Source organism: Coregonus clupeaformis, chromosome 20 (genome assembly GCF_020615455.1).
Source record: "Coregonus clupeaformis isolate EN_2021a chromosome 20, ASM2061545v1, whole genome shotgun sequence".
Taxonomy (NCBI): domain Eukaryota; kingdom Metazoa; phylum Chordata; class Actinopteri; order Salmoniformes; family Salmonidae; genus Coregonus; species Coregonus clupeaformis.
The window spans coordinates 47,463,743-47,485,602 of record NC_059211.1 but is presented as its reverse complement, the minus strand read 5'-3'; the positions used below and the strand labels follow the sequence as shown (position 1 = coordinate 47,485,602).

Sequence of the window (21,860 nt, the reverse complement as noted above, 5' to 3'; positions counted from 1 at the left end):
TCCAGAATCAGACGTCAACCCCTCTCCAGGGTCGGGGCCTCCCACACCAGGGTCCAGACAGGGCTTGGTGCATCGTGGGAGGACTGAGAGGGGAAGCATCGCGCCGAGGTCCAGACCGGACCAGGGGTGCAACGGGGAGGCAGAAAGGGAGAGGACGTCACGCCCGGAGCCGGAGCCGCCACCGAGGCTAAATGCCCACCCGGACCCTCCCCTGTTAAGTTAGGTTTTGCGGCCGGAGTCCGCACCTTTGGGGGGGGGGTACTGTCACGCCCTGACATAGAGTTCGCAAGTTGGTTTGGTCAGGGTGTGAATATCTATGTATTGTGAATATCTATGTTGTTCTATTTCGATGTTGGCCGGGTGTGGTTCGCAATCAGAGGCAGCTATAGATCGTTGTCTCTGATTGGGGATCATACTTAGGTAGCCATTTTGCCTACCTATGTTGTGGGATCTTGACTCTTGTTTGGCTTGTTTGTGTGTAGCCATTGTGAGCTTCATGTTACGTTGCTTTTGTTGTTTTGTCGTGTGTTAGTGAATAAACATGTATGCATTCCACGCTGCTCCTTGGTCCAATCCTGTACTCAACGAATGTGACAGGGAGAGAGATGAATCAAGTAGCGAAGTAACCTATACAAATGGACATTACATGCGGCGGAGTGGCGTATCACATTTAACAAACCAAACATGAAATACCGTTATAGAAGGTAAAGTAAAAACACAAACCGGTCCTTGCATCAATACCGGTATTCAGTATAGTAAAATATGGTATACCGCCCAGCCCTAACACACACACACACACACACACACACACACACACACACACACACACACACACACAAGCACACAGGAAGCCACTTCTCTATGGCCCCACTGGGCTAATTCACTGAGCCAGATTATCAGGTGTGGGAGAGGCTTTCCTCCAACTGGTTTAAGGCCCTGTGGGAGAGAATTACCAGGAGGTCCCTCCATCAAACAGCCAGTCAACATGTTAATAAACCCGACCCTCCCTGATCTGACCACTGATATGGGGTGGCAGGTAGCCTAGCGGTTAGAGCATTGGGCCAGTAACCAAAAGGTCATCAGTTTGAATCCCCGAGCCGACAAGGTTGAGCAAGGCAATAAAACCCTAATTGCTCCAGGATTGCCATTGGGTGTCTCAGGGGGAGTTGGGATATGCAAAAATCACATTTCCAATTCACACAAGAGTATAATACACACTTGTACATGTGTGAAATAGGACAAATATAAGCACCCACCTAATTGTTATTAGATACATACTGTTCTGCTATAAGCCAAGATTTAAGTTTATAGCAGGTTGATCAAATTAAATCAATTTGAAAATGTCCCCTCTGTTATGAAGCCCAAGTCAGGGCCAGGTGCTTTCATCTCATGTACCTTATCCTGTATGGCTCTTAAATAAATGGAATTACAATAAAGCCCTGGATCATGTCACTATCCATCTGTCCTTTATGATCTTAGACCTGGGATAGAGTAATCCGGATCTCATCCGGCTAGAGGATGCAGGGCAGCCAGGGAAAATACAATTACTGATATGAATGACATGTATACATACACACACTTACAGACACACACACACACACGTACAGTGCCTTCAGACAGTATTCACACCCATTTACTTTTTCCACATTTTGTTGTGTTACAGCCTGAATTTAAAATGTATTAAATTGAGACTGTGTGTCACTGATCTACACACAATACCCCATAATGTCAAAGTGGAATTTTGTTTGTAGAACATTTTCGAAATCTATGGCAAGACTTGAAAATGGCTTTCTAGCAATGATCAACAACCAACTTGACAGGGCTTGAAGAATAAAACAAATAAAAAAGGGTAAATATTGGACAATCCAGGTGTGCAAAGCTCTTAAGAGACTTACTGTCACGCCCTGACACTGAGGACTTGTATTTGTTGAGTCAGGGTGTGTATCTTCTGTGTTGGGTTTGCTAGTTTGTTTTCTATGTTTTAGATCTAGAATGTGTAGATCTATGTTGGCCGGGGTGGTTCCCAATCAGAGGCAGCTCGTTGTCTCTGATTGGGGACCATACTTAGGCAGCCGTTTGGCACCTGTTAGTGGTGGGATCTTGTTCCGTATAGGTTTGTTGTGTGTACCTTAAGACTTCACGTATCGTTTGTTTGTTGTTTTGTCGTGTGTTTATTTGTTTAATAAACATGTACGCTTATCACGCTGCGCCTTGGTTCGACCAGTCTTTAAACGATCGTGACAGAAGATCCCACCAATCCTGGATCAAGCAGCGTGACGAGGAGAGAGGATGGACTTGGGAGGAGATGAGCGAGAGTCTGGCAAGAGGGATGGAGGCCATAATCACGGGGGAGAGACAATCCCCAAAATTTCTAAGGGGGGGGCTCACGCCGTGGACGACGAGGCAGCAGGAGGCCGCGATAGAGCAGTTCCGCTGTTTAGCAGAGGAGGCCACCAGATTAGGGGGGGTCATTGGTTCAGAGGGAGCAGAAGGAAAGTGTAGAGGCACGGCGAGAGGAGCTGGTTCGGCAGCAGAAGGAGCGGGGGTTAATGAAGGAACCCAGTCCCGCTCCTCGCACCAATCAAGTGGTGCGTGTCGCCAGTCCGGTCCGGCCCGTTCCTGCTTCCCGCACTAAGCCAGTGGCGCGTGTTCCCAGTACGGTTCGGCCCGTTCCTGCTCCTCACATCAAGCCAGTGGTGCGCGTCGCCAGCCCGGTCCGGCCTGTTCCTGTCCCTCGCACCAAGTCAGTGGTGCGCGTCGCCAGCCCGGTCCGGCCTGTTCCTGTCCCTCGCACCAAGTCAGTGGTGCGCGTCGTCAGCCCAGTCCGGCCCGTTCCTGCTCCCCGCACCAGGCCAGTGGTGCGCGTCGCCAGTCCGGTACGGCCCGTTCCTGCTCCCCGCACCAAGCCAGTGGTGCGCGTCGTCAGCCCAGTCCGGCCCGTTCCTGCTCCCCGCACCAAGCCCGGGGTGCGCATCATCAGCCAAGTCCGGCCCATTCCTGCTCCCCGCACCAAGCCAGTGGTGCGTGTGTCCAGTCCGGCACGGCCCGTGCCTGTTCCACCGGTGCCTGGTCCGGCACCGGTCAGCTGCTCCACTCCGGAGCCAGAGCAATCCGCTCCACCGGGGTCCAGCTCCGGTCAGCGGCTCCACTCCGGAGCCAGAGCAGTCCGCTCCACCGGTGCCTGATCCAGCTCCAGTCAGCGGCTCCACCCCGGAGCCAGAGCAGTTCGATCCACCGTCGTCGGGTCCAGCTCCAGTCAGCGGTTCCAGTCCAGACCCAGACGTCAGCCCCTCTCCAGGTTCGGGGTCTCCCACACCAGGGTCCAGACAGGGCTTGGTACTTCGTGGGAGGAAGGAGAGGGGGAAGCAGCGCGCCGAGGTCCAGACCAGACCAGGGGCGCAACGGGGAGGTGGAGAGTAAGTGGTGGTCACACCCGGGCCGGATCCGCCTCCGAGGCGGAATGCCCACCCGGCCCCTACCCTGTTATGTTTATGTGGCGCGGTCGGAGTCCGCACCTTTGGGGGTACTGTCACGCCCTGACTCTGAGGACTTGTATTTGTTGAGTCAGGGTGTGTATCTTCTGTGTTGGGTTTGCTAGTTTGTTTTCTATGTTTTAGATCTAGAATGTGTAGATCTATGTTGGCCGGGGTGGTTCCCAATCAGAGGCAGCTGTAGCTCGTTGTCTCTGATTGGGGACAATACTTAGGCAGCCGTTTGGCACCTGTTAGTTGTGGGATCTTGTTCCGTGTGAGGTATGTTTGTGTGCTACCTTGGACTTCACGTTTCGTTTGTTGTTTTTGTCGTGTGTTTAGTCGTTAATAAACATGAATGCATATCACGCTGCGCCTTGGTCCTTCTCGTCCGTAAACGATCGTGACACTTACCCAAAATACTCACACCTGTAATCTGTCACGCCCTGGCTCTGGGGACACTTGTATGTTGAGCCAGGGTGTGAGTTTCCTTTGGGTATTCTAGGTTTTGTATATCTATGTTGGCCAGGGTGGCTCCCAATCAGAGACGGCTGTAGCTCGTTGTCTCTGATTGGGAGTCATACTTAGGTAGCCGTTAGGCATTCATTGGGTGTGGTTTCTTGTTCGTGTTGGTTTGTGTTTGACCATTGACTGTCACGTTATCGTTTTGTTGTTTTTGATCGTGTATTCACTGAATAAATATGTTCGCATTCAACGCTGCGCCTTGGTCCTCCTCTCTTCCCGACGATCGTGACATAATCACTGCCAAAGGTGATTCTAACATATTGTCTCAGGGGGTTGAATACTTATGTAATCAAGATATATTAGTGTTTCATTTTACATATTTTTTATAAATAAATGTTAGGATTTTTCTTCCACTTTGACATTACAGAGTATTTTGTGTAGATCGTTGGCCAAAAACGATAAAATCCATTTTAATTCTACTTTGTAACACAAAAAAATATGGAAAAAGTAAAGGGGTGTGAATACTTTCTGAAGGCACTGTATGCACACACAGCAAAACACACACACACACACACACACACACACACAGAGCCACACAGAGCCACACAGAGCCACAGGAAATACCCTTGTTTCAACTTCTAATAAGGATGTCCTCCATTTATTCAAATACTGAATTAGTTAGAGTGGCTCAGCATCTCAACACTCCTATCATGCCTACCCATGGCCCTTAGGGTTGGTAAAGATGGCTGTGCCAGTTTAGGCATCTGCCATGGTAAATGTAGCTGAAGAGAGCCTTTTACTCATTGCTCACTGTTATCCAGCTATGGAGGCAGGCCACTCAGAGGTTAAACGTAAGCTCCGAGGCACAGCACAGCAGTGAGGGAGCAACAGTGACACAAAGCCCACCCTCACACACACACACACACACACACACACACACACACACACACAAGCCTGCACGCACGTACACATGCACACACGTACACACACACCACGTCCCCCTCCCCTTCTCCTTCCACATTTTACCTCCCTCCAGGATCTTGGAACAAATCTGCATTCATCTCTAATTATGCCATCATAGATCATGCACAAACCATACTGCATGAGCGCTCCTCTCTGTAAATGGATTATGTACAATTAGGCTTTGCCCCTGTTCCTTTAGCTGGGGAATGACTAATGCAATGAATGGGAGAGATTATCCTCTGTATTGCTGCTGAATTGTGAATAACAAACAGAGCTCAGTGGCGTGCATGTAGTGAAAGGTGTAGCGTTTGATCCTAAGTGACAGTTGTACACTAGACTGGGGAATTTGTGACCCATGATTGTCTCTAGCATTTGCACCTTGTCCTTGGCAGAGAATGTTAGGTTGTAGCCTGCTTCAATGGAGCTGTCATGTGTATTCCACACTATCCCTCAGAGCCAATGCCTTATGAGCTGGGTCCACATGTCACCCATTGTCATTGTAATAAGTTATTTTCAGTGGAAAGTGTATGCCTATATCATATCGGTGTGAGAATCAGAGCTTGCACGGAACAGAGATGATTCACCTGCTCCTGTAAACACCAGCCTGTCTGTTGCCATTATTGCTGTGGGGATTGGGGACTATGTTTCCTCATTTGATCACAAATCTGCGCTCCCGTACCTGTAGGATGGATGCACGGTCTAATAGATCAGCATTTCTGTCAACTCCCTGTTGGTATGGAAGCAGTAATGGTGCGGTGCCACACACACAGGCACGCACACATATATACTCACAGACACAGTGTGGTGGTTAAAATCTGGTATTGTCCTACCGAGACAGAGAAAATGGATGTGTCAGTGCTGTGGAGGATGTTCAGTCATCTGCACTGGGGATTGGGTCTTTAGATCACAGGCGCTCTGTGTGTGTCAGACTCGGGGTGCAGTGAGGCAGCGTAGAGACGTTAGTATAAAAGCCTGGGTGAACATTGTAAATTCAGATAAGCTACAGCAAGCGGGCCAAGCCAGAGCAGCTCGCTACATATCCCTGTCACATTTCTTATAGGCATGACTTTATCTGAATGTATTCCTCCGACACTGGCTCTTTTTCCATCCATGTTGGACTGTTTTTCTGGTTCAGACAGAGTTATTGTAGCTACCTGCACGCGTCAGTCAAACAGGCCTGGTGGTATGGAGTATACATCAGACAAGCTTCCAGCTCAGTCTTGAGCCCACAGACATGATCATTCGTTGCTAATTCTGTCCTGATCTGCCATTGGATGGGTGTGTGTGCTTATTTCCGGCTCAGAGCTTTGAGCTCAGGGTGACAGGTTGCTGCTGTTGTTTGCCTGGCAGGCACACTCTGTAGGCAGCATGCTGATAGACCAGGGGGACAGAGACAGAGAGAGAGAGAGAGATGCAGCTCTGTCTTTTTTTCGCACACCCAAGGCATTGGGACCAGGACGGGGTCTGGGGCTAAAGCTGCCCCTAGCAAAGGGAGAGTGAGGGAGGGTTCTGCTTTGGCTCTCTATTGGCAGTCCCTCCTCAGTGCTGACTGCTGAGTGCTCCCAAGATCTCATCTAATCCCCAAGCAATTCCACACAGTACCTATCTATCCCCTTTCCATTATTCCCTTCCATCCACGTCTCTCTGTCAGATTTCAAAACAATCTGATGGTACCGCCCACACATTTCTCCTTATTTCCACCCCAAATCCTCTCCCAATTAAAGCATTTTGAATTGAATGCAAATGGAGTCCAAAGAAATTCAACAGATACAATCCGATCCAGAAGGAGACAATCAATGATAGTGGAAACTGCTCTGTTCGGTTCTGCTCTCTACAGCATGCTGACAGCTCTGTAAAGCATGTCCTGATCTCTGTTTTTAAAATGTCTGTTTGTACTTAATGTTTTCATGTGTATATGTTCCCCTGCCAGGGGACTGCAGATGTAAGTGGAGCTGTCCGCTAAAGCTGGTGCAACGCATCACTTCTCATACTCTGAGACGTATGTTTTGTTGTACATTGTCCCTGCCAAATAAACGTCATAAAATACAGCCAGGCCAGTCTAACACTGACCCAACAGCACTGTAGATGGCAGAGGAAAAGATGAACAGTGACATTTCTCTGGATGAGTAAACCTGTAGCCAGGCAACGTTTCTCAGTCAGTGTTGCTATTTAGGGCTGAGGAGACAGTGTTTATAATGACTCTAAAATGACTAGTCTCACTGTATACACAAATCAAAGGCAGAGTGGAGGAGGTAGACGTAATGGCTCCTCATTAGAGCCCAGTCTGAAGAGGCCTTCTATACCTGAGCCAACAACACCATGCTGGAGTGATTAGGCCTTCAACAAGCAGCGAGCTAGCACAATGGAGCCAAACTCCTTACCTACTCCAGAGGAGTGATCGCAGCTTTCTTTCAGGATGTAACGCCCTGGCTCTGGGGACTATGTTATGTTGAGCCAGGGTGTGTAAGTCTATGTTGGTAAATCTATGTTGGCCTGAGTGACTCCCAATCAGAGGCAACGAGTGTCAGCTGGTTGTCTCTGATTGGGAGCCATATTTAACTATCGGTCTTTTCACTTTGTGTTGTGGTTTCTTGTTCCGTGTTTGTTGGTTTATGTAACCAGGGACGTCACGTTTCGTTTTTGTTATTTTGATCGTGTGATCATCTTGATAAAATAAAATGCTCGCATTCAACGCTGCGCCTTGGTCCTCCTCATTGGTAGACGATCGTGACAGAAGAAACCACCAAATCTGGACCAAGCAGCGTGAAGAGGAGAGAGGAAGGACCTGGGATCAGGGGAGTAGGAGTTTCGGCTGGGCCACGCTAAGTGAAGAGGAGAGAGGCTGGTCTATGAAGCAATGGATCGAGAGTCTGGCGAGAGCTAGGGAGGCCTGGTCCACGGGGAGGAGAGAACCCCAGAAAATTTTTAGGGGGGGGCTCACGACGTGGACTACGGGGCAGCAGGAGGCCGCGATGGAGCGGTCCAGTGGGTGTGAAGAGGAGGCCGCCAGGTTAAGGGGGCCACTGGTCACAGAGGAGAGGGAAAGTGTGGAGGCACGGCGAGAGGTACTGGGGTGTATTACCAGTCCGGTCCGGCCCGTTCCTGATCCCTGCATAGGGCCAGTGGCGTGTGTCCCCAGTACGGTTCGGCCTGTTCCTGCCTCTCGCACCGAGCCTGTGGTGCGCGTCGTCAGCCCTGTCCGGCCCGTTCCTGCTCTCCGTACCAAGTCGGTGGTGCGCGTCGCCAGCCCGGTCCGGCCCATTCCTGCTCCCCGCACCAAGTCTGTGGTGCGTCTCGTCAGCCCGGATCGGCCCGTTCCTGCTCCCTGCACCAAGGCAGGGGTGCGCTTCGACAGCCCGGCTCGGCCCGCTCCTGCTTCCCACACCAAGCCAGTGGTGTGCGTCGTCAGTCCGGCACGGCCCGTTCCTCCTCCACGCATCAAGCCAGGGGTGTGCGTCGTCAGTCCAGCACAACCCGTGCCTGGGTCATGTCCGGAGCCGGATCCGCCGCCGAGGCGGAGTGCCCACCCGGTCCCTCCCCTGTTGTGGTTGTTTGGCGCGGCCGGAGTCCGCGCCTTTGGGGGGGGGGGTACTGTAACGCCCTGGCTCTGGGGACTATGTTATGTTGAGCCAGGGTGTGTAAGTCTATGTTGGTAAATCTATGTTGGCCTGAGTGACTCCCAATCAGAGGCAACGAGTGTCAGCTGGTTGTCTCTGATTGGGAGCCATATTTAACTATCGGTCTTTTCACTTTGTGTTGTGGTTTCTTGTTCCGTGTTTGTTGGTTTATGTAACCAGGGACGTCACGTTTCGTTTTTGTTATTTTGATCGTGTGATCATCTTGATAAAATAAAATGCTCGCATTCAACGCTGCGCCTTGGTCCTCCTCATTGGTAGACGATCGTGACACAGGAACTTTCTCATATTCCCGCTCTCGCTCGCTCTCTCTTTTTAAAGGCTTTCTATTGTAGACTTTTAGGTTAGGATCATAGTCATGTTTTTTGTACAGTGATATTGAAAATGTGGTTTTAATACAATGTTATTCTTTCTATATAATGTGCTATTTTGTAACAGAAACTCTGCTTTCTCTCTCTCCCAACAGAACGACTCATGGAGCGAGCTGTACTCCTTTGCCCTGTTCAAGGCCATGAGTCACATGCTGTGTATCGGTTACGGGCGCCAAGCCCCAGAGAGCATGTCTGATATCTGGCTGACCATGCTCAGTATGATTGTGGGCGCCACCTGCTATGCCATGTTCATCGGCCACGCCACTGCCCTCATCCAGTCCCTGGACTCATCCCGGCGCCAGTACCAGGAGAAGGTAAGTCCACCATTCAACTCATCCCAGGCCGTCGATGAGGACCGAGCCATGTGGCCAGGAGAAACTCAGAGCCGTAGACAGGTTATTACTACGGCCTAGAGTCACGTAGTCAAGTCACGTAGTCAGGAAAATCCCTGTCCCTACCAGCAATCTCAGTGTCCTCACAGATCAAAGTATGTGGTCACGTCTCTTAAGAAGGAGAACACTGCTCTATAAGGACATTGCAGCTGTGTCTCGATAGGATTCTTGGATACTGGATGATCTGGCGGTGTATTATTCAGTCTGTCAGCAGCACGTCCCACTGGCCTGCAATAATTTGCCAGGCTTTGTTTTCTAATTACAGCATCTGGCTAATGTTGAGAACAGAGGAGAACAGTACCTCCGACTGTTTGGCTTCTCTTCAAGACCTGAGACATGATTCCATCCTGTCTCTAGTTTCTGGCCCTCCGTCTGTCTCCAATGCCTTTCTTTTATTATCTTGGAGCGAATCATCTTGTTTTCTGGTTCACAATACTGTATCAGGCAGCGACGAGGGGAAATTGTGTGCTTGAAACAGAATGAATTTGCATTTGAATGAGTGATTATATAAACCAAGTCTCCAATCAGATAACATTAAGTAGGCTAGTACAGTAAGATAAAAGTAAGACTAAATTCACAGGAAAGGTTTTCCCTGAACCAATTTTACATGATCTGTATCCACTGCATACTTTCATTCATACACAAGTCCACCAGATGTAGGTCATTTCACCTGCATGAGATAATGAATACAAAGTTTCAATAGAGATGTGCCTCTCCTTATTCCTTACTCCCTAGTGATGGAGATACAACAGTTGGTGCTATGTAGCAATTTGTACCGACTCTGTAACTACACTGTACCTCTTTATGTAACTTCTTAAAAACATACATTTAGGCCACTTAATGTAGATTGGAACCACTCTGTCTGTTCCCTAGCTAAAGAGATGCCCATTACTTTTATCTCAGGACTTTTTGCTAGGACCTGTTACAACAAGTATGCTCCTGACACGACACATCAATCCCTACTACTCCCTACTCAGTGACCGAGATGGAGAGAGATCGCTAGCTAAAGAGATGCACACGTCTCCTCTCACAGGAAGAGCATGCAAAGCCACGAAGGCCCCTGCTATTCCTGGAACTGCGCTCTCTCATGCTCCACTTCCTCCATAATGTCTGAACTAACGATGTGACTACCGTGGTCCAGCTAAGACAGCTCATCACATCTAGATCTCCCTCAGGCCAACAGACCAGCGTTTTATTCATCATCAACTACTGAGATACAGTATACCGTGATACACACTGACACAGCCATCAGATAACAGGGCCTCCTGTAGCTCAGTTGGAAGAGCATGGCGCTTGTAACGCCAGGGTTGTGGGTTCGATTCCCATGGGGGGCCAGTATGAAAAATGTATGCACTCACTAACTGTAAGTCGCTCTGGATAAGAGCGTCTGCTAAAATGACTAAAATGTAAATAACACAGTGACAATGGCACAATGAGTCTGAACTCTCGCCTCCGATCCCCACAAAAGGGTTTCTTTGTACAGGATAGTGTAAACACAGGCGTCAGTGTGTGGTCATATTGACACAGCGCAGTGTAAAAAGTTAGCTGTGGTTGCGGTGTTGAAACAGAATAGTCATAATACACTATATATACAAAAGTATGTGGACACCCATTCAAATTAGTGGATTCGGCTATTTCAGCCACACCCGTTGCTGACAAGTGTATAAAATCGAGCACACAGCCATGCAATCTCCATAGACAAACATTGGCAGTAGAATGGCCTTACTGAAGAGCTCAGTGACTTTCAACGTGGCACTGTCATAGGATGCCACCTTTCCAACAAGTCAGTTTGTCAAATTTCTGCCCTGCTAGAGCTGCCCTGGTCAACTGTAAGTGCAGTTATTGTGAAGTGGAAATGTCTAGGAGCAACAACGGCTCAGCAGCGAAGTGGTAGGCCACACAAGCTCACAGAACGGGCCCGCCGAGTGCTGCAGCGCGTAAAAATAGTCTGCCCTCGGTTGCAACACTCACTACCGAGATCCAAACTGCCTCTGGAAGCAACGTCAGCACAATAACTGTTTGTCGGGAGCTTCATGAAATGGGTTTCCATGGCCGAGCAGCCGCACACAAGCCTAAGATCACCATGCGCAATGCCAAGAGTCAGCTCGAGTGGTGTAAAGCTCACCGCCATTGGACTCTGGAGCAGTGGAAACGCAAACTCTGGAGTGATGAATCACGCTTCACCATCTGGCAGTCCGACAGATTAATCTGGGTTTGGCGTATGCCAGGAAAACGCTACCAGCCCGAATGCATAGTGCCAACTGTAAAGTTTGGTGGAGGATGAATAATGGTTTGGGGCTGTTTTTCATGGTTCATGCTCCTTTGTTCCAGTGAAGGGAAATCTTAAGGCTACAGCATACAATGACATTCTAGATGATTCTGTGCGTCCAACTTTGTGGCAACAGTTTGGGGAAGGCCCTTTCCTGTTTCAGCATGACAATGCCCCTGTGCACAAAGCGAGGTCCATACAGAAATGGTTTGTCGAGATCGGTATTGAAGAACTTGACTGGCCTGCACAGAGCCCTGACCTCAACCCCATCGAACACCTTTGGGATGAATTGGAACACCGACTGCGAGCCAGGCCTAATCACCCAACATCAGTCTCCGACCTCACTAATGCTCTTGTGGCTGAATGGAAGCAAGTCCCTGCAGCAATGTTCCAACATCTAGTGGAAAGCCTTCTCAGAAGAGTGGAGGCTGTTATAGCAGAAAAGGGGGGACCAACTCCATATTAATGCCCATGATTTTGGAATGAGATGTTTGACGAGCAGGTGTCCACATACTTTTGGTCATGTAGTGTACTTCTGGCACCCAGAAAATCCACTTTTACGTTTCCAGACACATAAATGAGAGAAGGCTATCGTCATTGTTTGCAATGTCCACACTGTTAGACAATGCGTAGGCTACTGATTTATCAGAATGCACAGTGTGGTGTCTGGGCCTTAGGCGGTCAGGGCTTCTGTTTCTGATTAGACATTCAGCAGCTCATTCTCAACGGCTCTCTAAAGGTACACATTGTTCCTCTCCATATAGCTCACCCGGTCACACATTTCATGTACACTCTTAGAAAAAAAGGTTCCAAAAGGGGTTCTTCAGCTGTTCCAATAGGAGAACACTTTTTGATTCCAGGTAGAACTCTTTTGGGTTCCATGTAGAACCCTCTGGGGAAAGGGTTCTACATACACACACACACACACACACACACACACACTGGGACATGTCTGCTGAGTTTTCTCATATAGGACACATGGAATACCATCAACCTGTGTCCTAATCGCCTGATGGGGTTGAGTAGAGGAGAGACATGGAACACAGATACACTGTCGTAACATGTCTGTGTCTCATATTGAGGACAGTATGGTAACACGAGGCAGCAGCAGCATGTCCCTGTGTCCTCCTCTCCTCTTCTGAGGTGACACAACCCCCATCCCCCTCTCACCTCTCTCCGTCCCCCATCCCTCTCTCACCTCCCTCCGTCCTTGACATCTAACTGGGTGAACCATCATCCGCCAGAGGACACAGCGTGCATGTGGCCACGCCGCCCAGAGCGTTAGGCTTTATGTAACTGTTACTGTCCTTCTCCTACTCCAGAGGGATGGAGTGATGCAGCAGCGCTGCTAAATAGGCTCTGAAGAAAGATGTGACCCAAGGGGCCTCTAGGGCAGAACAGTTCTCCGCTGGGGTCTACTCAACCTACTGTCTTCATTGACTCAATACAACCCCTGTGCCCTCTCTGGTACATTACTCAATATTTCCATAGTGTGATTGGTATTTATTTATTTGCTACTTGTGAAAGCTCATAGGAATAAGACAAATCAAAAGAAAATAATATGGCGGAATGTGTTATGGGAAATGTATTAGCTCATGTTTATGACTGTTCTTATTCAGTTCCCCCTTGTCTATTTTCCATTGGGTGTAGCACGAGTCTATGACACTTCAATTCCCGGCTCATTGAGTTGAATAGGATCCTGCTTAATCTAAGTCAGTTCTGATGTGATCCACTCTGGACACCCCCTCTCCACACATCCATATATTAGTCACTGAGACCCGCTTCCTCCTGCCTGCCTACGACATCCTGTGTTAGTGCAAGGGCCAATTTAATTTCCTCCTCTGGTTCTGTGGCAGCTCCCACTCCTAATGACAGCCATGCATCATGCCAGTACGCCACAGACCAGTGGCTTTATGTCCTATAAAATATATAAAGAAATCTGATCTCTTCCTCCCCTAAGTCTACAGGCTGAGGGGAACAGATTGGATTTCAGAAAATGTAATGCATCTTTATATAAGAAGTGCAGGAAGGGATATAGCCCCGGCTCTGCCTGTATCTGTGCTGAGCCTAATTTCATAAGATGGACAGTGGCACAGAAATATGACCTCAGAGGATGAGATGTATTGTAGCAGACACAGAGGGTCATGTTAGTGGAGCTTTAAAGCAGGCTTTAAAGAACTACACTTTCTGTCTGACTTCTAGTGAAGTGGAATATCTAATGCAGTAACTATCGTATGACTGACTCTCCATAGACTCACATAGGTGTCTGTCTTACACAGGTATTGTATGGGGGTCTTTGTCTTTAAACACAGTGCACTGTGTCTGTATGTTCTATGCGTGTGTTGGATTGCCATATATTTCCTCCCGGAGCTTTGTGACAAAGTGTGTGTGCGTGTGTGCGTGTGCTCAGTGTGATGTGGTGTCAGAGCTGCCCTTTGGCCTGCAGTGATACAGAGAGTCAGAGCTGTAGAGATCAGAGCTACTGACTGACATCCATCAGCTGCCTTCAGCTAATGACGGCCCAGCAACTTAGTAGTAAAAAAATCTGAAGGGAACTGTAGGACTGGTAGAATTGGGATGTGTATCAATCCACCATGGCCATCATTTCACTTCTATCTCAGTTTTGGAGTTCAAATCAAATTTTATTGGTCACATACACGTGTTTAGCAGATGTTATTGCGGGTGTAGCGAAATGCTTGCAGCCTTGTCTCATAGACTAGATGTAACATAGTAAATTAGTATGATATGTTACGTTTGGTATGGTTACATAAGACAGATGGTTATTTAATAACCCATTAGAACCCATAGCGGCCGTCAACGGCCTTTCTGTAAATTACTATAGCGGCCGCGAACGGCCTTGTTTTTCTAACAATAATATCTGTGTCAATATCGCAAAATGTACTTGCTAACAACCTGTTGTCGTATTCGCGTGGCTGTTGTCATCAACCGGAAACAGGGTATGCTGTCATTTCACTTATTAAAGTTTTCTTAACTTCATTGCTCAAAATGACAGCGATAAAGTAAACATTACCTTTCACTTTGAAAGAGGCTTTATCTACAGTGCATTCGGAAAGTATTCAGACCCCTTCACCTTTTCCACAATTTGTTATGTTACAGCCTTATTCTAAAATTGATTAAATTGTTTTTTCCCCCTCAATCTACACACAATACCCCATAATGACAAAGCAAATACAGGTTATATCACATTTACTTTGTTGACGCACCTTTGGCAGTGATTACACGTTCTACGTGTTCTGTACCACTTTGCAGGATGGGACCATGCTTCCAGAAGTTCCATGACATGTTGTAGGCTAAATGCAAACACTAAAGTGACAGTGTGAAATTTGTCTTATAAATCTTTTGTCTCTGAACAGTTGTTGTGTTTGTATCTTCTCTCTTTATCTGTCTCTATCTAATAATTGTTGCATTCACTGAATTGTTGTCAAAGTAGGCTACTATTTCTACATTTTGTGTCAGGCCTGGTCTGTACTAAATCTTATTGAGAGAGGTTACCTACATTTTGAAATAGTCTCTGAATAGTTGTTTGCATTTTTACATTGTTACAGAAGTATGAATCGTTGTCAATCAATTAGCCTACTTTGTGTGGGTTTTGAAATACTTTCTGAAATTGTCCTCTGGTCACATTTTGGATAACTTTTTCATTTATATGTAAATCATATTTATAAGTATAATATATTATTATTGGTACATTTTAAGTGAGTAATTTAGTCAAATTTACTACAATTTAAATACTCTAGGTTATTTGGTTGTGTTGAGTGTTACTCGTTTTTTTTGATAGTGTCTTTACACAATGGAGGACAGAATGAGTGGTATTCCTATTGACATGAATGTGTGTCATATTAATGAAGAGGTTGTGCTCTGTAAAACTAAGTTAACTTGTAATTGTCATTTGTTCTTTGTTTTTGAGCTATGTCTGTTTGTTTGAAATGTGAGAAAATTAGCTTTATCTTGAAAATTCTCAGTAATCTACAGCAGCATTCTAGAATTCTATTGGGGTCTACAGGGTTAAGGCAAAAATGTAAGTAGGGTAGTTGGTCGGAGTGGATGGGTGGGCGTCTAACACGAACGTGTAGCAACCCAAAGGTTGCGAGTTTGAATCTCATCACGGACAACTTTAGCATTTTTTCTAATTAGCAACATTCCAACTACTTTTTTAGCTACTTTGCAACTACTTAGCAAGTTAGCAAACCCTTCCCCTAACCCTAACCTTAACCCTTTTAGCTAACTCCTAAACTTAACCTTAACCCTAACCCTAACCCCTAGCCTAGCTATGGTTAGCCAGCTAGCTAACGTTCGCCAACTAGCAAGAATTCATAACATATCATACATTTTGCTAATTCATAACATATTGTACGTTTTGAAAATTCGTAACATTTTGTATGTTTTTTGCTAATTCGCAACATATAATACGAATTGTAACTCGTAACATATCATACTAAATGGAGTGTCTCAGATTTACATACAGAATAATACGAAATGCTCTGAGACCATGTTAGGAATTGTGGTAGTTTTATGTTTTAGGGTGAATTGCTTGATTCAACTGATGCCACTGATCTTATTTTTCTCCACTCTGTATCTTTGTAGTGACTGGGTGTATTAATACACCATCCAAAGTGTAATTAATAACTTCACCATGCTCAAAGGGATATTCAATGTCTGCTTTTTTTTTAACCCATCTACCAATAAGTGCCCTTCTTTGCGAGGCATTGGAAAGCCTCACTGGTCTTTGTGGTTGAATCTGTGTTTGAAATTCGCTTCTCGACTGTGGGACCTTACAGATAATTGTGGTATAGAGATGAGGTAGTCATTAAAAAATCATGTTAAACACTTTTATTGCACACAGGGTGAGTCCATGCAATTTATTATGTGACTAGTTAAGCAAACCTTTACTCCTGAATTTATTTAGGCTTGCCATAACAAAGGGGTTGAATACTTATTGACATTCAGCTTTTCATTTTTTTATTAATTTGTAAACATTTCTAAAAACATAATTCCACTTTAACATTATGGGGTGTTGTGTATAGGCCAGTGACACAATCTAAATGTGGAAAAAGTCAAGGGGTGTGAATACATTGTATGGGATTGGGAGATGATAGTGTACTGGCTACTGCTCTCTCCAGTCAATCAATCTTTGTTAACACTTTAGAATGACTTTCTATTAGCAATCATAACAAGCAGGATAAATTACAAGAATCATAGGCATTAATAAATAATCAATAGATATTGATTAGCCAATTGTTTTGTTAGGAACCGGGAGTGAAATTTGCATGCTTCCATGGATGTTTATGCCAAAAAGCCATGACCGATTGTAATTAATTTAGAATGAATTAGATTATGATTAAAATTGGATTATGTGGAAAACAAAAGGATTTGACTGAATGGTTCGAGGGGGATACATACATAGTTAATTAGATGATTTCAACATTCACTTGTTCTTATATCCAGATTGTGTGTGTGTGTGTGTGCTTGTGCGTGCGTGCGTGCACTTGTGGGGGTGTTTTTGTATGTGGCTGTAATAACTTTCTGCTTTACCAACCTTTTGATATTTCCTGTTCGGCATAGGTACACGTCAACTATGACGGACAAATTGAGATTTTTTTTTCCAGAAAATCACATTGTAGGATTTTTTATGAATTTATTTGCAAATTATGGTGGAAAATAAATATTTGGTCACCTACAAACAAGCAAGATTTCTGGCTCTCACAGACCTGTAACTTCTTCTTTAAGAGGCACTCGTTACCTGTATTAATGGCACCTGTTTGAACTTGTTATCAGTATAAAATACACCTGTCCACAACCTCAAACAGTCACACTCCAAACTCCACTATGGCCAAGACCAAAGAGCTGTCAAAGGACACCAGAAACAAAATTGTAGACCTGCACCAGGTTGGGAAGACTGAATCTGCAATAGGTAAGCAGCTTGGTTTGAAGAAATCAACTGTGTGAGCAATTATTAGGAAATGGAAGACATACAAGACCACTGATAATCTCCCTCGATCTGGGGCTCCACGCAAGATCTCACCCCGTGGGGTCAAAATGATCACAAGAACGGTGAGCAAAAATCCCAGAACCACACGGGGGGACCTAGTGAATGACCTGCAGAGAGCTGGGACCAAAGTAACAAAGCCTACCATCAGTAACACACTACGCCGCCAGGGACTCAAATCCTGCAGTGCCAGACGTGTCCCCCTGCTTAAGCCAGTACATGTCCAGGCCCGTCTGAAGTTTGCTAGAGTGCATTTGGATGATCCAGAAGAGGATTGGGAGAATGTCATATGGTCAGATGAAACCAAAATATAACTTTTTGGTAAAAACTCAACTCGTCGTGTTTGGAGGACAAAGAATGCTGAGTTGCATCCAAAGAACACCATACCTACTGTGAAGCATGGGGGTGGAAACATCATGCTTTGGGGCTGTTTTTCTGCTAAGGGACCAGGACGACTGATCCGTGTAAAGGAAAGAATGAATGGGGCCATGTATCGTGAGATTTTGAGTGAAAACCTCCTTCCATCAGCAAGGGCATTGAAGATGAAACGTGGCTGGGTCTTTCAGCATGACAATGATCCCAAACACACCGCCCGGGCAATGAAGGAGTGGCTTCGTAAGAAGCATTTCAAGGTCCTGGAGTGACCTAGCCAGTCTCCAGATCTCAACCCCATAGAAAATCTTTGGAGGGAGTTGAAAGTCCGTGTTGCCCAGCGACAGCCCCAAAACATCACTGCATGGAGGAATGGGCCAAAATACCAGCAACAGTGTGTGAAAACCTTGTGAAGACTTACAGAAAACGTTTGACCTGTGTTATTGCCAACAAAGGGTATATAACAAAGTATTGAGAAACTTTTGTTATTGACCAAATACTTATTTTCCACCATAATTTGCAAATAAATGCATTAAAAATCCTACAATGTGATTTTCTTGATTTCTTTTTCCTCATTTTGTCTGTCATAGTTGACGTGTACCTATGATGAAAATTACAGGCCTCTCTCATCTTTTTAAATGGGAGAACTTGCACAATTGGTGGCTGACTAAATACTTTTTTCCCCCACTGTATATATATCAAAGCCTACCCTGGTGTTTTTGTAGAAGTAAAAAGAAGTCTAATTATTATGCAGTTGAGGAAGAAAATACATTTGTAATCTCATACTAAGTGTGATTGAAAGTGTTTCTGACACACCTTTGACTGCAGGTACACTTAGCTTTATTTGGAGCTTCAATAAGAAGAGGTTGTCAAATACACAGCCAATTCATATTTTATAATTATTTTCTTATTAGATGATATAACAGTGAGAAGGGTTATGCCAGCTAACCTCACCAGGGTCACAACTCTGTTTCTGACATTGCACTCTCCTCTGTAAGGGACAGATCGAAATTTACTGGGGGGAGGGGTGGTCCAAAATAGGGGAGGGTTGTCAAACGTATTACTTTTTTTTGCTTTGGGGAGGTTTGTGTGTTTTTTTTATTGGGCACAGGGGAGGGTACTGCGTTTTCCCCCTGATTTACATTCACTCTTCTGCTTGTATTTTCCCTATAAACAATGGCTTGACTTACTTTTGATATTACCCTAATAAAGTTTAGAAACATTTGTGAAGGTTTGGTATGGTGTGGCTATTATTAAGCTTTAGCTACTGCAGGCCTATGATATGAAGGCAGTGCACCCCGGCATTCCAACTGACTCCAACAGTTGAACTTGAGGTGAGGAAGAATGTTTCAGGCCTACCAGAGTTACTCCTATAGTCTAACAATATAATACTTATCTTTATACAAAATATTTTGATTGAAAATTTACGAATTACCCTCCTTCTGTACATCTATATCTGTATAGCAGACGCAGTAGCCATCTGACATAAAGAAATACATGTCGGTGTCATAGCATGCCACCGGCATACTGTATCTCTATATCTCTGGGGTTAGGCCTAAGCTTTTCTTCCTTTATATAGGCATTATATATATATATATATATATATTGTGTGTGTATATGTATATATATTTATTTATTAAAATATGAAGATCATACAGTGGACATCTAAGCCTATAGGCCTATGCATGCAATGCCCTGATACATTTAGTGCTCAAATCTCGTGACAGCTGAACCGTGAGGTTATAAAGTTTTGCATATGCTACACATTGAAACACAAAGTTTTTGTAATTTGTTATAGGCTGTAAATGTGGCTCATTTGGCCAACATCCCTCGTTTATTGATGGAGCTGGCTGCGCAAGGTTGGATCTGAATGCATATGGATGTCCATTACATTTCTCAAATGTCCGGTAAATTTAAATCTTCCCTGTCATGTTGTCCGGCGTCAAATTTTGCTAAAGGAAACTCTGAAATGGAATATTGTTTTTATGAAGATTTTAGAATATTCACATGAATATGTGTCGCCAATTGGATGGAAACCTAGCTATAGACACCCTTAAGACTCTGGCAAGTGTGCTAGTCCAGTGTCACTGTGATTATGCCTGCACATCATGGATCACCAGCAGCCCCAAACATCTAAGGAATAAGTTACCAGCCAAACAAGCTTGTAAGAATTGTACTTAAACTCCCCCCTCAAACTCAGCTAGAGTTTCTATCTCGGTAATGTGTCTATCTACAGTACCAGTCAAAAGTTTGGACACACCTACTCATTCCAGGGTTTTTCTTTATTTTTACTATTTCCTACATTGTTAAATGTTAATTATTATTATTTATTTTTTTTTAAATTTAGGGGTAGATCAGCTGTAATATTGCAGATAGATTGTAGCTTCCATCGATGTAATTGTCTGCATCACTTCCAATCCCCCATATATTTGTTTGCATATATATATATATATATATATATATATATATATATACATACAGTACCAGTAAAAAGTTTGGACACACCTACTCATTCAAGGGTTATTCTTTATTTTTTACTATTTTATACATTGTAGAATAATAGTGAAGACATCAGAACTAAGAAATAATACATATGGAATCATGTAGTAACCAAAAAAGTGTTAAACAAATCAAAATGTATTTTATATTTGAGGTTCTTCGAAGTATCCACCCTTTGCCTTGATGGCAGCTTTGCACACTCTTGGCCAGCTTCATGAGGTAGTCACCTAGAATGCATTTCAATTAACAGGTGTGCCTTCTTAAAAGTTAATTTGTTGTGACAAGGTTGTGTTGTGACAAGTTGGTGGGGGGTGGGGGGGGGGTTATACAGAAGATAGCCCTATTTGGTAAAAGACCAAGTCCATATTATGGAAAGAACAGCTCAAATAAGCAAAGAGAAACGACAGTCCATCATTACTTTAAGACATGAAGATCAGTCAATACGGAAAATGTCAAGAACCTTGAAAGTTTCTTCAAGTGCAGTCGCAAAAACCATCATGCGCTATGATGAAACTGGCTCTCATGTGAACCGCCACAGGAATGGAAGACACAGAGTTACCTCTGCTGCAGAGGATAAGTTCATTAGAGTTACCAGTCTCAGAAATTGCAGCCCAAATAAATGCTTCATAGAGTTCAAGTAACTAAATGCTGTAAAGAAAATGCTGCAAAGAAACCACTACTAAAGGACACCAATAATAAGAAGAGACCTGCTTGGGCCAAGAAACACGAACAATGGACATTAGAACGGTGGACATTTGTGCTTTGGTCTGGAGTCCAAATTGGAGGTTTTTGGTTCCAACCGCCGTGTCTTTGTGAGACGCGGTGTGGGTGAACGGATGATCTCTGCATGTGTAGTTCCCACCGTAAAGCATGGAGGAGGAGGTGTTATGGTGTGGGGGTGCTTTGCTGGTGACACTGTCTGTGATTTATTTAGAATTCAAGGCACACTTAACCAGCATGGCTACCACAGCATTCTGCAGCGATACGCCATCCCATTTGGTTTGGGCTTAGTGGGACTATCATTTGTTTTTCAACAGGACAATGACCCAACACACCTCCAGGCTGTGTAAGGGCTATTTTACCAAGAAGGAGAGTGATGGAGTGCTGCATCAGATGACCTGGCCTCCACAATCCCCCTACCTCAACCCAATTGAGATGGTTTGGGCTGAGTCGGACAGCAGAGTGAAGGAAAAGCAGCCAACAAGTGCTCAGCATATGTGGGAACTCCTTCAAGACTGTTGGAAAAGCATTCCAGGTGAAGCTGGTTGAGAGTGTGCAAAGCTGTCATCAAGGCAAAGGGTGGCTATTTGAAGAATCTCAAATATAAAATATATTTTGATTTGTTTAACACTTTTTTTGGTTACTACATGATTCCATATATGCTATTTCATAGTTTTGATATCTTCACTATTATTCT

General features: G+C 45.1%; 1 protein-coding gene and 1 non-coding gene across 2 annotated transcripts in view; both read left to right on the top strand.

Moving 5' to 3' along the window:
- Window positions 1–21,860, top strand: part of hcn2b (hyperpolarization activated cyclic nucleotide-gated potassium channel 2b) — a 70,110-nt gene that overhangs the window by 17,167 nt on the left and 31,083 nt on the right. The window contains exon 4 of the mRNA XM_041839598.2: window positions 9,000–9,218. Coding sequence (XP_041695532.2) covers window positions 9,000–9,218 — 219 coding nt within the window. The remainder of the gene's footprint in view (window positions 1–8,999; window positions 9,219–21,860) is intronic.
- On the top strand, window positions 10,556–10,631 carry trnat-ugu. Its single transcript has one exon. It is a non-coding gene; the product is annotated as a tRNA-Thr (tRNA).